The 15,143-nt window shown below is 48.7% G+C and overlaps 2 protein-coding genes across 3 annotated transcripts; both read left to right on the top strand.

Moving 5' to 3' along the window:
- Positions 1-331: 331 nt before the first annotated feature.
- LOC139205595 (tetratricopeptide repeat protein 24) lies at positions 332-5,708 on the top strand. Its single transcript, XM_070835854.1, has 14 exons — positions 332-400; positions 1,464-1,645; positions 1,745-2,032; positions 2,140-2,341; positions 2,429-2,635; positions 3,328-3,456; positions 3,579-3,748; positions 3,822-3,902; positions 3,985-4,055; positions 4,130-4,203; positions 4,351-4,444; positions 4,606-4,664; positions 5,270-5,309; positions 5,457-5,708. Exons 2-14 carry the CDS (start codon positions 1,481-1,483, stop codon positions 5,557-5,559), a joined length of 1,683 nt encoding a protein of 560 aa, XP_070691955.1. The 5' UTR covers positions 332-400; positions 1,464-1,480; the 3' UTR covers positions 5,560-5,708.
- Positions 5,709-6,244: 536 nt separating this feature from the next.
- On the top strand, positions 6,245-12,878 carry gnrhr1 (gonadotropin releasing hormone receptor 1). 2 transcript variants are annotated; one of them, XM_070834889.1, is made up of 5 exons: positions 6,245-6,411; positions 6,717-6,798; positions 7,746-8,271; positions 11,912-12,113; positions 12,218-12,878. In XM_070834889.1, the coding sequence occupies exons 3-5, from the start codon at positions 7,747-7,749 to the stop codon at positions 12,613-12,615; spliced, it is 1,125 nt and encodes a 374-aa protein (XP_070690990.1). In that variant the 5' UTR covers positions 6,245-6,411; positions 6,717-6,798; position 7,746; the 3' UTR covers positions 12,616-12,878. The 2 variants fall into 2 exon arrangements, with proteins under 2 accessions (XP_070690990.1, XP_070690991.1); XM_070834890.1 differs by having other exon boundaries at positions 12,221-12,878.
- The last annotated feature ends 2,265 nt before the right edge of the window (positions 12,879-15,143 follow it).

Below are 15,143 nucleotides of genomic sequence, written 5' to 3' on the forward strand. Positions count from 1 at the left end.
TCTGATTGGCCGAATGATCATTCGCTTCTCCCATTGGCTAAAACGTCGCCGCATTGGATTGTGGTCTATGTATTTCCCTGCTGTAAAAATAAACACCCAAGATAATTTGAGTTCATAAAAAAAACTCCTTCGATATCACTTTAAAGATCAGACAGTTTTTGTCCTGTTTCTCTTTTTAACTTTACTTTAACAAAACCTGTCTCCCTGTGGTCGTCTCCATGTTGCCAAGGCAACCCAGTCAACTACACCCAGCAGCAGGTAGCAGGTGTAGCTAGCTGCGACTAGCTGCTCCAGTACGTTATAAACTTCTTATAAACATATCGATCTAATTTGAGAACAGTTATCGATACTGAACACCACTGAGCAGGACCTTCGTGTTCATCATCTTCACCTGGAAACTGTGAGTGTGGCTTCATTGGAGCTGTTAGCTAACAATGCTAACGTCAGTAATGCTAAAGGCTAATGCTAATAACAGTGGCAGAGGTGACAACAGCAACAGGATTAAGAAAATACAGCGAGACAGTTTCACGTGACATTAGTTAAATAATGATAATACTACTAATAACAGTAATAACAACAAACACACTATTAGAATAATGTAATACAATGGTATTTAAGTACAGTCAGTGTAAATCTCTTTTTCCTGTTCTATGTTGATCTGACAGCTTCAGTTTCTTCACGGATTCAGATTTAATTCATTTTTTTTTTACATATTTTGGATTCAGAGTGACTCAAACATTCAATGATTCAATCAATCATTTCATTTACATTCATTTACACACCAAAATATGAATGAATACGGCCCAGGTTAAAACACTGGAATTACCCTTTAATAATGTTGAGCTTTGGACTGTGACCCGTGTACTAGTACTTTTCGTAGGACCCAGTATTTCACTGTCACTGTGTGACTGAGCGTCTTCAGCCAGACTTCATTGTAATTTCTCTTATTTTAGCGTCATCCAATCATCTGTTTGTGTTGGTTCTTCTTCCAGCAGAGGGCTGTTAGCTTTAGCCTCACCAGCTGAAACCAAACAGCAAGAGGAAATTTGGCTTTTCACAATAAATCGCTGTTCGAAATAAATACCTTCACAAGAGACACAGTTTTGAGCTTGAAAAAGAAATCTCCACTCTGGACAGCTTTAGTGGCTCCTCTGGGGCTTTCAGTCATATCACATGGTCTTCATCAGTAGGCTGGGTCCTGCTAAATGGACCCTGGAGCAGAATTGATTAATCGAACTTACTGCTTAATGTGATTTTAGCCATGAAACATGTTAGCTATTTACCAGGTGAGCAGCTGAAACGTTGACACGGTGAACACTTGGTTACAGGTGATCATTTATTTATCACATTAAAAACCTGATGATCGATGGATTGATCAGCTGATGGTTATTGATCATCACTGTGATGGTTTCAGTGCTCAGAAGGACTCATCAGGTCTCAGGTGTGTTCATGTCTCTGTTCAGGTGAACTGTCCTCCAACATGGCCTCTGATGAATCTCCTCCAGTTGGGGGGGAGGTGAAGGTGAGGAGGAAGGAGGTCCAGGACATCGAGGAGTTGACGGCATCCGGTCACAGAGCTCTGCAGGACGGACAGATAGAGGACGCCCTGAGCTGCTTTACTAGAGCACTGAAGGCTGCAGGACAGGTGAGATAGACAGGATCAGAGGTCACAGACAGACAGGTGAGGCATTCATGGTCACCTGTCAGGAGGTTAATCTCATGATGCTCTGCTGTCAAGCTGCAGGACTCTCGGGTACGGCAGGCGTGCTCCTTTAACCTGGGGGCAGCCTACGTGGAGGCGGGCAGGCCTCAGATGGGACTGGACTTCCTGCGGCGGGCCCAGCCCGGCCCGAAGGCCAACCGGCTCCCGGACCTCCAGTTTAACCTGGCCCTGGCTCACAATGCACTGGGGCAGACCCGGGAGGCCGCCGCCTACTTCCTGCAGGCCGCCCAGCTATACCGGTCTCAGGGGGATGGACGCAGTGAGGGGGACGCCTGCATGGAGATGGGCCGCTGCTACAGCACAGGGCAGGTCAGAACCAGAACCTGGACCAGACGTAGAACCTGAATTAGAACCACAGTCAGAACAACCACTCTTATAAGATGTCATGTAAACTGTGTGTGTGTGTGTGTGTGTAGGACTGCTCTCTGGCTGTTCAGGGTTTCCTTCGGGCTGCTGAGGCTTACCGAGTGGCAGCCATCTTGGATTTTGCAGCCTTTGCCCTCCAGGAGGCAGGAGGTCACATGAGCCAATCTGATCAGTTCAGCAATGACGACATTATCAGCGTACTGACAGAGTGTCTGAGTCTGACAGACAGCATCACTGAGCCGAGGATTCTGGGTAACGTGTCAGGTTTAAGGGTTCACCACATCATCTCATTAATTGATTGATTGATTGACGGTTTGTCTTTGTGCTGCTGTCGTCCAGGTGAGCTGTACCTGTCAGTGGGCGTGTCCTACTGCAGGCTCAGGTGTTTCCATAAGGCGGTGATATGTTTCCAGCAGGCTCTGGGACCCTCAGCTCAGCGGCCCCCCCTGCTGGCCAAAGTCCTACACAACCTGGGGGCCGCCCTGAACTCTGTGGGCCAGTTCACACCTGCTGTGGGCTACCACCGGCTGGCTGCTGGCCTTTACGGTCAGCCACCTGTCAATCACATGTCACTCACCTGTCACTCACCTGTCACTCACCTGTCAATCACCTGTCAGCCACCTGACACTCACCTGTCAGCTACATGACACTCACCTGTCAATCACCTGTCAGCCACCTGTCAATCACCTGTCAGCCACCTGACACTCACCTTTCAGCTACATGACACTCACCTGTCAGCCACATGTAAGTCACCTGACACTCACCTGTCAGTCACATGACACTCACCTGTCCGCCACCTGACACTCACCTGTCCGCCACCTGACACTCACCTGTCAGTCACATGATACTCACCTGTCAGCCACCTGACACTCACCTGTCAGCCACATGACACTCACCTGTCAGTCACATGACACTCACCTGTCAGTCACACGACACTCACCTGTCAGCCACCTGATACTCACCTGACACTCACCTGTCAGTCACCTGTCAGCCACCTGTCAATCACCTGTCAGCCACCTGACACTCACCTGTCAGTCACATGAAACTCACCTGTCAGCCACATGTCAGTCACCTGACACTCACCTGTCCGCTACCTGACACTCACCTGTCAGTCACATGACACTCACCTGTCCGCCACCTGACACTCACCTGTCAGTCACATGATACTCACCTGTCAATCACCTGTCAGCCACCTGACACTCACCTTTCAGTCACATGACACTCACTTGTGTGTGCAGGTTCTCTGGGTTGCCGTGGTGACCAGGCTCGCTGTTTCAGTAACTTGGCGTTTGCTTGCAGTCAGCTGGGTGATGAAGAGGAGGCAGCAGAGAGCTTCATCCACGCCCTGCAGGGTTTCAGAGACACGGGTAACCCCCGTGTTACCTCCAGTTACCAGGGTTACCACCACTAGTTAGAGTTCACCACTAGTGACAGGTAACCAGGTGCAGGTGTGTTACCTGTCTATCTGTTTGTACCTGTCTCCCTGCAGAGGACCACCTGGCTCAGGTGCAGGTGTGTGAGTCGTTGGCAGAGTGTTACCTGAAGCAGAGGAAGCAGCAGAAAGCCGTTCAGCTGCTCAAACAGGCTCTGAGCGCCCTGACTCACTGTCAGGTAACACCAGCACACCTGGACACCTGTAGAGGTTTCTACACAGCCCAGGTTAGCCAGTCAGATGTTACACCAGCGATTACATGATCCTAGCCAATCACAGCTCAGCTTCTTTCACCGTCAGGACACCTGTGGTTCTGTTCGGGATCGACTGGTGGAGCGTCTGACCACGGCCCTGCAGCTCAGTCTGACTGTCTGTCCACAGGTGTGATCACATGACCCTGAACACCACGCCACACCTCAACCAATCAGAACACACCACACCATTCACTCCTTTTCACACTCAGAGGCCCTTCCCACTCCAGCTCGGCTCACCCAGGCCACACCCACTCAGGACACCTGCTGACCAGCAGATCAGGTAATCTGAGCCAATCAGCTGACACCTGATCGTAGAGGACCATCTGTTATTAATCTGCCCCGCCCTCTTCACAGGAAGAGCGACATCACACTGAGCCCATGCACAGCGTCCAATCAGCAGCCAGACCATCAGAAGGGGGAGGGGCAAGGTGAGTCTCACTTGTGCCAGATAGGAAGGGAGACATCACAGGTAAACGCTGTGTGTGTAAGCAAGTAAAACAAAGAGAGCTTGTGTTTCCATGGTAACATGCTGGCATTGCCATGGTGCCATCCACCACAGTTCTATGTGTGAACAGGGTCAGAGCAGGAGGCCACAGGTAGACAGGAAGCAGCAGGGGGCAGAGCCACTGCGGGACCTGAATACTTGAGCGTGGTACCTGGACTTCACAGGTAGCACACTCCCAGTACGCTGTATATCCATATATATCAGTTATTGGTAAACCAGCTTCATCAAATGAGCCGACTCCTCAGGTCCCGTGACCTCAGGTGGGCCCTGAGCCACAGGTTGAGAACCTGCTTTGATCCAACTGATAACATCTCTGTGTCTCCAGTTCAGACCAGTCAGACCAGCTGCAGCACTGTGAGTTCCCTCACACACCACAGACACCTGGTACTCCTCACACACCTGGCACCCCTCACACACCTGGCACCCCTCACACACCTGGCACCCCTCACACACCTGGCACACCTCACACACCTGGTACACCTCACACACCCGGCACCCCTCACACACCCGGCACCCCTCACACACCTGGTACACCTCACACACCCGGCACCCCTCACACACCTGGCACCCCTCATACTCCCGGCACACCTCATACACCCGGCACCCCTCACACACCTGGCACCCCTCATACACCCGGTACACCTCACACACCCGGCACACCTCATACACCTGGTACTCCTCATACATCCGGCACCCCTCACACACCTGATACACCTCATACACCCGGTACTCCTCATACACCCAGCACCCCTCACAGACCTGGTACACCTCATACACCTGGTCCTCCTCATACACCCGGCACCCCTCACACACCTGGTACACCTCATACACCTGGTCCTCCTCATACACCCGGCACCCCTCACACACCTGGTACACCTCATACACCTGGCGCCTGGTTCTCAGGTGGGTCTTTGAATTTTCAGCAGGTGAACTGTTTTAATGAAACAGACAGGAAATGCAGTTGTTGACGTACCTGTGTGTGTTTTCAGGTGAGCTGTGGTCACACAGAGAGAACCCTCACACTGACAGGTAACACCTTTCAATCAAATTGCAACAAACGTAGCTCATTCCTGAATCTTTGGGTTATGAACTGGTGCTATATAAATAAAGATTGATTGACTGATTGAACAGACCCAGATGTGAGCTGAGTCCTGATAGGTGGTTGTTTTCTTTCAGTGAAACTTCATTGGTCCACGAGTCAGAGCCCCCGCCCACCAGCAACAGAGAGACCACTCCCCCTGTTTCCAGGTGGAGGTCTCGGTTCTGTTCACTGATGTAGACTCACCTGATGTAGACTCACCTGTTCACTGATGTAGACTCACCTGATGTAGACTCACCTGTTCACTGATGTAGATTCATCTGATGTAGACTCACCTGTTCACTGATGTAGACTCACCTGTGACTTCAGTCAGTATTAAACTAAGTGTGTTCCCATCAGTGTCTGCCTGTCCACCTGTCGGAGGGTCAGTGGTTCGATCCCGGCTCCACACACACACTCTCACACACACACACACACACACACACTCACATACACTCACACACACACACTCACATACACTCACACACACACACACACACACACACACACTCACATACACACACACACACACACACTCACTGATGGTGATTTTCATTTCAACAAATTTTATGAGTCTGGCAGGAACACAAACACTGATCGGTTGTTGGCAGAAATCTGACTGTGGAGATCACCTGTGACCTCATTTGTGACCTCACCTGTGACCTCATCTGTGACCTCACCTGTGACCTCTGAGCTGTTTGTTTCCTGTCAACAGGTTTAAACTTCCTGTTTCATTCATTAATGGGTTATTCTGCTGATCACACACATTCCCAGTCAGAGCTCCATCAAATCCCCCCCGCCTCCCTCTGGTAGCCCCTCCCCCCAATAGCCCCTCCCCCCGGTATCCCACCCCCACGCTGCAGTGTGCAGGTCTTCAGCCTGTGAGTCTCTTCAGGAGCTGCTGCAGTCGACGGGAACCTGAACTGATCCAGATATCACAGCGGAGTCTGGTCTGTGGGGCTTCTTCAGGGGTCTGTGGGGCTTCTTCAGGGGTCTCTGGAGGTTCTTGAACAGACATCATGAGGAGGAGAAACATTGGGAGCTGCTGATCAGGTAAAAACATCAACTCCTTCACAATAAAAGCCTCCCTGCCAGACGGGATCAGAGACAAAGAAAATGATGATTATATTCTGTAAATTGTTATTAAACCTGAACCAAACTGGTTCTGGTCGAAACAACTTTCAGGTGATTATTGATTTTGATCAATAAAACATGATCAGGTCTCATTGGGTGGGAGTCTTAACAGGTTTTCCTGATGCAAACAGACATCACCAGATTCCAGCTGTGAGTCCAGTGTGCTACAGTGTGTGTGTGTGTGTATGAGTGTCACTGACTGTAATTACTTTACTTTGATCCAGGAGACACTTCAGCCAATCAGGTGAGGGGGGAGGGGCCTGATACTCTGCGGTTTGCAGCAAGAGAGAGGTGCAGGTTGCCAAGGTGACACCATGATCTCACACACACACACACATCCTGTGGCCAAAAATAAACTGCAGACAGCTCAGAGCTGCAACCTGACCTGTGTGTGTGTGTACAATCGATATCAAAGGAATGTTGATCTGACAGATGATCCTTTTGTTGTTTTCTGTCTCTGTATCAGTTATGAACTTTATTTTGTAAAATATTTTTCCCTAGCTTTTATGCTGAAGGTCTGGTGTAGTTCATGAATCTGAGCTCAGCAGGCTGATTCCTGAGGGAGGGGGGGCCAGGGTGTGAGCCAGTTACTATGGTAACCCCTCACAGATTCTTTAAGGAGCACTTTAACAAGACTTTTATCTCTGATCTTTAATCTGCGCAGACAGACAGGAAGTCTCCTTCACAATAAGAGCTGATGGAGTGTTGACAGACAGACAGACAGGTGGTCTGCAGGCATCCAATCAGAGCAACAGATTCAAGATCAACCACTGATCACAGAGCAGTTGACAGCAGCAGGTTACACTGTGAATAAATAAAAGTATAACTGTATTAATAAATGTGTGGAAAAATGAATAACTAAATAAATGAATGAATACATTAATAAAGGAATATAATTATACATTTATTTATACATTAATTTAAATATTTATGTATTTATATATTTAGTGAAAATCCTCTATACAACGATGACTTAAAACAGCAGATTTCCAAAGGAGTTTATGGATAAATTAAATTGTGTGTCCAATAAACGACATGCAATGTAAATCAGGCAGATTGTTCTGTGTTGAAGGAGCGAGGCTAGCAGTCTCCCTCTGCTTCCAGCCTTTGTGCTAAGCTAAGCTAACCACCTGCTGGACCTGAAACGTGGCTGTGGATGTAACTCGATGTTGTACTGTTCCTCTAAAAGTTGTGACCCCAGGTTGCTAAGGATATGACATCACTCATGACCTTTTTCTTCTTCTCCTCGGCAGGATGTCAGGTAACTGGTCATCACTGGCTCCACCCCCCAGCCCCATATCCCCACCCCCTCCCAATATCTCCCACCCCCCCCGCCTCGCAGACTGGGAGGCTCCCAGCTTCACCCGGGCCGCTCAGTTCCGTGTCGGCGCCACCTTCCTCCTCTTCCTGTTTGCCACCTGCAGTAACCTCGCTCTATTGGCTAGCTTGTGGTGTGGGCGTGGCCGGCGGCTGGCGTCTCACCTGCGGCCGCTAATGTTGAGCCTGGCGTCGGCTGACCTGATGATGACGTTCGTGGTGATGCCTCTGGACGCCGTGTGGAACGTGACCGTGCAGTGGTACGGAGGCAACGCGCTCTGTAAGCTGCTCTGCTTCCTGAAGCTGTTCGCCATGTACGCCTCCGCCTTCATCCTCGTCGTCATCAGCCTCGACCGCCAGCACGCCATCCTGCACCCACTGGACGCTCTGAGTGCGCACCGCAGGAACCGACGCATGCTGCTACTGGCCTGGAGCCTCGGCCTGCTGCTTGCATCGCCACAGGTAACACTTCACCACAGGTAACACAGGTAACACTTCACCACATGTAACACAGGTAACACACACCACAGGTAACACAAACCACAGGTAACACACACCACAGGTAACACAGGTAACACAAACCACAGGTAACACAAACCACAGGTAACACAGGTAACACTTCACCACAGGTAACACACCACAGGTAACACAGGTAACACTTCACCACATGTAACACAGGTAACACACACCACAGGTAACACTTCACCACAGGTAACACACACCACAGGTAACACAGGTAACACTTCACCACAGGTAACACAGGTAACACACACCACAGGTAACACAGGTAACACTTCACCACAGGTAACACAAACCACAGGTAATACAGGTAACACTTCACCACAGGTAACACACCACAGGTAACACACACCACAGGTAACACAGGTAACACTTCACCACATGTAACACAGGTAACACTTCACCACAGGTAACACTTCACCACAGGTAACACACACCACAGGTAACACACACCACAGGTAACACACACTACAGGTAACACAGGTAACACTTCACCACAGGTAACACAGGTAACACACACCACAGGTAACACTTCACCACAGGTAACACACACCACAGGTAACACAGGTAACACATGATGTGATCGTCACCTTAGGGGGACTGACAGATATAATGTGCCTGAAATAATAACACACAAAAGATTCTGATCTTTCATGTCTTCATTGAACACACCCATTCAACATTCAAAATGGTGGACAAAGTGAACCCCTAGAATTAGTAACTGGTTGACCCCCCTTGGCAGCAATAACCTGAACCAGGCACTTTCTGTAGCTGTGGATCAGACCTGCACATCGTCCAGGAGGATTGTAGCCCGTTCTTCCTGGCAGAACTGCTTTAGCTCCGTCATATTCTGTGGACGTCTCGTGTGTGGCTCTCTTCAAGTCATTCCGTAGCATCTCTGCTGGGTTCAGGTCTGGGCTCTGACTTGGGTCATTGTCCTGTTGCATCACCCAACTTCTACAGAGTTTCAGCTGACCCTAACCCTATGTCAGCCAGTTCCAATGACGCCTTCAAATCTTTGGCTGTCACTCAGGGTTGTTTCTTTACTTCATTGATGAGTCTTCATTGTGCTCTTGGGGTCATTTTGACGGGGCGCCCACTTCTGGGTAGAGTAGCCACAGTCCCAAAGTGTCTCCATTTGTAGACTCTAGACTGGTGAGTTTCCTTTCCAGCTTTATGTAAATCAACAATTCTTGATCGTAGATCCTCTGAAAGCTCTTTTTGGCCAGGCATGGCTCACATAAGTGTATTCTTCTTGTGCAAACTCAAAAAGGTTGAGTGGTTTTTCTCAGTCAAAGTAGCTCTGGTCCACACCTCCAAACTCATTTTCTTAATGGGAATCCAGGTATGCTAACACCTGACTCCAATTAGCTTTGTTGAGGTTATTAACTCAAGGGTTCACATACTTTTTCCACGAGCACTATGAGGTTTTTTTATAGTTGTTCTTAATGAAGACACGAAAGATCAGAATCTTTTGTGTGTTATTATTTCAGGCACATTATATTGGTCAGTCCCTTTGACTGAGATGAAGATCAGATCACATTTTATGACAAATTAATGCAGAAAACCACGAAATTCCAAAAGGTACTTTTTCTTGCCACTGTGCATGTGTACAATATATACACTATATGGACAAAAGTATTTGGCCACACCTGTTAATTATTGAATTCAGGTGTTTCAATCAGACCCCTTGCCACAGGTGTATAAAGTCAAGCACCTAGCCATGCAGTCTCCATTTGCAAACATTTGTGATGCAAAATGGGTTGTTCTGAAGAGGTGCTGCTGTGATAGGACGCCACCTCTGCAATAAGACGGTTCGTGAAATTTCATCCCTGCTGGATATTCCACGGTCAACTGTAAGTGATATTATTAGAAAGTGGAAGAGTAGGAACAACAGCACCTCAGCCACAAAGTGGTAGGCCACTTCACGTGGCCTTCAGATTAGCTCAAGAACACTGCGTAGAGAGCTTCATGGAATGAGTCTCCATGGCCGAGCAGCTGCATCCAAGCCTTACATCAGCAAGTGCAATGTAAAGCGTCGGATGCAGTGGAGTAAAGCAGCCGCCACTGGACTCTAGAGCAGTGGAGACGTGTTCTCTGGAGTGACGAATCACGCTTCTCCGTCTGCCAATCCGATGGATGAGTCTGGGTTTTGGCGGTTGCCAGGAGAACGGTATTTGCCTGACTGTATTGTGCGAGTTTGGTGGAGGGGGATTACAGTGTGGGGAGTTTTTCAGGGGTTGGGCTTGGCCCTGTAGTTCCAGTGAAAGGGACTCTTGATGCTTCAACATACCAAGAGATTTTGGACAATTTCATGCTCCCAACTTTGTGGGAACAGTTTGGGGATGACCCCTTCCTGTTCCAACATGACTGTGCACCAGTGCACAAAGCAAGGCCCACAAAGGGTCCATAAAGACGTGGATGAGCGAGTTTGGTGTGGAGGAACTTGACTGGCCTGCACAGAGTCCTGACCTAAACCGGATAGAACACCTTTGGGATGAATTAGAGCGGAGACTGAGAGCCAGGCCTTCACGTCCAGCATCAGTGCCTGACCTCACAAATGTGCTTCTGGAAGAATGATTCCCATAAACACACTCTTAAACCTTGTGGAAAGCCTTCCCAGAAGAGCTGAGGCTGTTATAGCTGCAAAGGGTGGGCCAGCTCCATATTAAACCCTACAGATTAAGAATGGGACGTCATCAAAGTTCATGTGTGTGTAAAGGCAGATGTCCGAATACTTTTGTCCATATAGTGTATATTGTCTACATGTACTGTACGTGTGTATATACACACACATGCCATGCAGTATACAGTACACACAGCGTGTACTCTGAGCTGTTGATGACTGCAGCAGAATATTTTACGTGTCTGTGTTCCAGCATTAATATTCATGTATAATAATGTGCTGGAGGGAAGCTGAAGGTCAGACGTCTTTCAGAGATCACACGTGTGTTCATCTGCTGCTAAACATGGTGTTCATATGATCGGAGCTGCAGTTAGATTCTAACACGTGAACCTGCAGAGAAACGCTGCTGAACATGAAATCCCTGCAGGAATGTTCTGATGGAGGGATTAGATCTCCTGCTGTTAGCTCGCGCTGGCTGCTCTCCTTGGTTTCTATAAGGAATGCTAACAACGCTGGAGGACACAAACGGCAGAGACACAGTTTAAGAGCAGTAGAAGAAGAACCACTGAGAGACACGCTGACTGTCCCACTGTGACGAGGCTGATTAAAGAAACATGGAGAACATGAACCTCATATGTTGGGTTCTCTCAGCAGAAACATCATGTGTTCACTCTAGAAAACAGAAAAACAGATTCACTCACCTGAGTCTTGCTCTGTCAGAGCCTGAAAAGCTGATTAGCAACTGTTAGCCGTTAGCTGTTAGCCATTAGCTGTTAGCAGCACCGCTGAAGTTTACTCTTGCCAAGATGACCAGGCACCATATACAGGCAGCCAGGAAGAACTATTTTATTTTCAACATTATTATTAAAAGCTATTCAAATTAGAGTGTGTCTAAGACCTAGACCTACACCCCACCTGTGCCCAGGTGCAGTGATGCCGTGTGTCTGGTCTCTGCAGCTGTTCATCTTCCGGGCAATCAGGATGGAGGGTGTCGACTTCACTCAGTGTGCGACTCACGGCAGCTTCAGCCGCCGCTGGCAGGAAACTGTTTACAACATGTTCCACTTCACCACGCTGTACGTCGTCCCCCTGCTGGTGATGAGCTGCTGCTACAGCCGCATCCTACTGCACATCCACCTGCAGCACCTCAGAGACAAGGGTAACACACACCTGTAACACACCTGTACGTCCTGCTGCACATCCACCTGCAGCACCTCAGAGACAAGGGTAACATAACCCTAACAGAGCCCCTCCCCCTCTCAGCAGGTGAGTCGTACCTGCGTCGCAGCGGCACTGACATCATCCCGAAGGCTCGGATGAAGACGCTGAAGATGACGGTGGTCATCGTGCTGTCCTTCGTCGTGTGCTGGACGCCGTACTACCTGCTGGGGATCTGGTACTGGTTCCAGCCCGACATGCTGCGCGTCACGCCAGAGTACGTCCACCACGCCCTCTTTGTGTTTGGGAACCTGAACACCTGCTGCGACCCCGTCATCTACGGCTTCTACACGCCTTCCTTCAGGGCCGACCTCGCCGCCTGCTGCCGCAGGACAAGGAGCGACGCCTCCCTGAGGTCTCCGGACCGGCTGTCCACCGGGCGGGGTCATCACAGCGGCGAGCATGAGTCAGACGCCACCAACAACCAGGCTGCAGGAGACTGATGGCAACCAATCAGAGGACAGGATTTCTGATGTCACACTGTGAGGGGGCAGACCTGGATCAGGACTGTCTGCCCCCTGGTGGACTAAACCTCCTCCAGCAGCTTTAATAGCTGATTCAATGTGATGAGTTCTAATGAGTAAAATGATGTTTATGTGTCTGAGGAAGGACGCTGCTGTTATTGATTGATCCATTGATTATTGATCAGACTGTCAATGTGTTTCTGCTTCACATTAAAGAGGAACTCGGCCTCCTGTTGCCGTGTTCTGACTGCACAGGTGTTAACGATCACAGTGTTCACGAGAGTGTTTGGCCTTTATTATTAGATGGTGAAGTTTTAGTCACCAGGGCGCCACCACAGTACGTGTTAACCAGCATACGTGCCATCACTGACTTCAAGAGCCAATCACAGCCAGAAGAGATTCAAGATTCTTTATTAGTCACATACACAGTATAATGTGCAGTGAAATGTTTTGAGTGCCTGTTCCACACTGAAACAATAAAATAAAATAAATAATAAATAACACACAAAGTGAAACAATAAGAGTAGAAAACACAAGATAAATAAATAAATATACATATATATATATATATATATATATATATACACATACATACATACATACATACACACATATATTTATATATGATGTCTGGTGTCTCATCTTCTTCTTGACAGTACCTCATAGATTCTCTACGGGGTTCAGGTCAGGGGAGTTTGCTGGCCCACCATGCACAGTAAAACCATGCTCAATAAACCAGGTTTTGGTAGTTTTGGCGGTGTGGGCAGGTGCCAAGTCCTGCTGGAAAAGAAAATCGGCATCTCCATAAAGCTTGTCAGCTGATGGAAGCATGAAGTGCTCTACAATGTCCTGGTAGACAGCTGAATTGACTTTGCTCTTGATAAAACACAGTGGAGCGACAGCGGCAGATGACACGGCTCCCCAAACGATCACTGACTGTGGACATTTCACACTGGACTTCAAGCAGCTTGGATTCTGTGCCTCTCCACTCTTCCTCCAGACTCTACGACCAAATGTACTTTCATCTGAAAAGAGGACTTGGCACCACTGAGCAACAGTCCAGTTCTTTTTCTCCTTGGCCCAGGTAAGACGCCTCTGACGTGGTCTCTGGTTCAGGAGTGGCTTCACGTGAGGAATGGGACATTCGTAGCCCATGTCCAGCATCCGTCTGTGTGTGGTGGCTCTTGATGCACTGACTCCATCCAACCACACTTTTTCCTTCCACTCAACTTTCTATGTGCTTGGATACAGCACTCTGTGAACACCCTCCTTGTGCAGAGTGTCAATGACAACTGCCAAGTCAGCAGTTTTCCCCATGACTGTGTAGCCTACTGAACCAGACTGAGAGGCCTTTTAATGGCTCAGGAAACTTTTGCAGGTGTTTCGAATTAATTACCTGATCAGAGCATGACACTGTGAGTCTACAATATCGAACTTTTTCACAATATTCTAATTTTCTGAGATACTGAATTTTGGGTTTTCATGAGCATGAGAATTAATCTATATAGTATATAAGTTTCACTTTTTGAATTAAATTACAGAAATGAATGATGAACTTTTTCATGATATTCAAATTTTTTGAGATGCACCTGTATATATACACACATATAAAGACACATATAAAGATAGATAAATAAATACATAAATCAAAGTCTGAAACCTGTGTAGAATGTGGATTAGTATTGCAGGTTGTGAAAAGATTGTCCATAAAGTCTATTTTTCCAGGTTCAGCAGACGGACGGCCTGAGGAAAGAAGCTCCTCCTCATCCTCTGTGTTAACCCTCAGGCAGCGGTAACGCCGACCTGACGGCAGCAGAGAGAAAAGTTTGTGGCTGGGGGGCTCCCTCACAGTCTTCCTGGCCTTTGACCTGCAGTGCTGCTGGTAAATGTCCTGCAGGGTGGGGAGGGTGGTTCTGATGGTGCGCTCAGCCGAGCGGACCACCCTCCTCCGGGCCAAGAAGTCCTGCTTGGTGCTGCTGCCCATCCAGGTGGAGATGCTCCCAGCCAGAACACTCTCAATGGTGCAGGTGTAAAAGTTCCTGAGCACATTGAGAGGGAGCTTAAAGTCAATCAGGCATCTGAGGTGGTGGAGACGCTGTCCAGCCTTCTTCACCAAGGTGTCGATGTGACAGGAGTCCGAGGTCCAGCAGCTTAGTGACCAGTCTGGAGGGGACTATGGTGTTGAATGCTGAACTGATGTCCACAAACAGCATTCTCACATAGTTTCCCCACCTGGTATCCAGGTGGGCCAGGGCTGTGTGAAGCAGGTGATTTATGGCGTCATCTGTGGATCTGTTGGGCCGGTATGCAAATTGTAGGGGGTCCAGGGAGGCAGGTATGGAGGAGGTGATGAAATTCTTGACCAGTCTCTCAAAAAATTTCATCACCACAAAGGTAAGGGGGATGGGCCGGTAGTGGTTCAGACAGCTGGGCCGGGCTTTCTTGGGGACAGGGACCGTAACAGACTGTTTGAAGCAGGTGGGGATGATGCACTGGGAGAGGGAGAT

The sequence above is a fragment of the Pempheris klunzingeri genome, chromosome 8, assembly GCF_042242105.1.
Source record: "Pempheris klunzingeri isolate RE-2024b chromosome 8, fPemKlu1.hap1, whole genome shotgun sequence".
NCBI classification, from domain to species: Eukaryota; Metazoa; Chordata; class Actinopteri; order Acropomatiformes; family Pempheridae; genus Pempheris; species Pempheris klunzingeri.

Excerpts from the sequence above, each read along its gene's own strand:
- gnrhr1 (XM_070834889.1), top strand. The coding sequence starts at position 7,747 with ATGTCAGGTAACTGGTCATCACTGGCTCCACCCCCCAGCCCCATATCC. Across the intron at positions 8,272-11,911 it reads TGCTGCTTGCATCGCCACAG|CTGTTCATCTTCCGGGCAAT; the intron begins GTAACACTTCAC and ends TGGTCTCTGCAG. Across the intron at positions 12,114-12,217 it reads GCAGCACCTCAGAGACAAGG|CAGGTGAGTCGTACCTGCGT; the intron begins GTAACACACACC and ends TCCCCCTCTCAG.
- LOC139205595 (XM_070835854.1), top strand. The coding sequence starts at position 1,481 with ATGGCCTCTGATGAATCTCCTCCAGTTGGGGGGGAGGTGAAGGTGAGG. Across the intron at positions 2,033-2,139 it reads GCTGCTACAGCACAGGGCAG|GACTGCTCTCTGGCTGTTCA; the intron begins GTCAGAACCAGA and ends GTGTGTGTGTAG. Across the intron at positions 4,204-4,350 it reads TCAGAAGGGGGAGGGGCAAG|GGTCAGAGCAGGAGGCCACA; the intron begins GTGAGTCTCACT and ends ATGTGTGAACAG.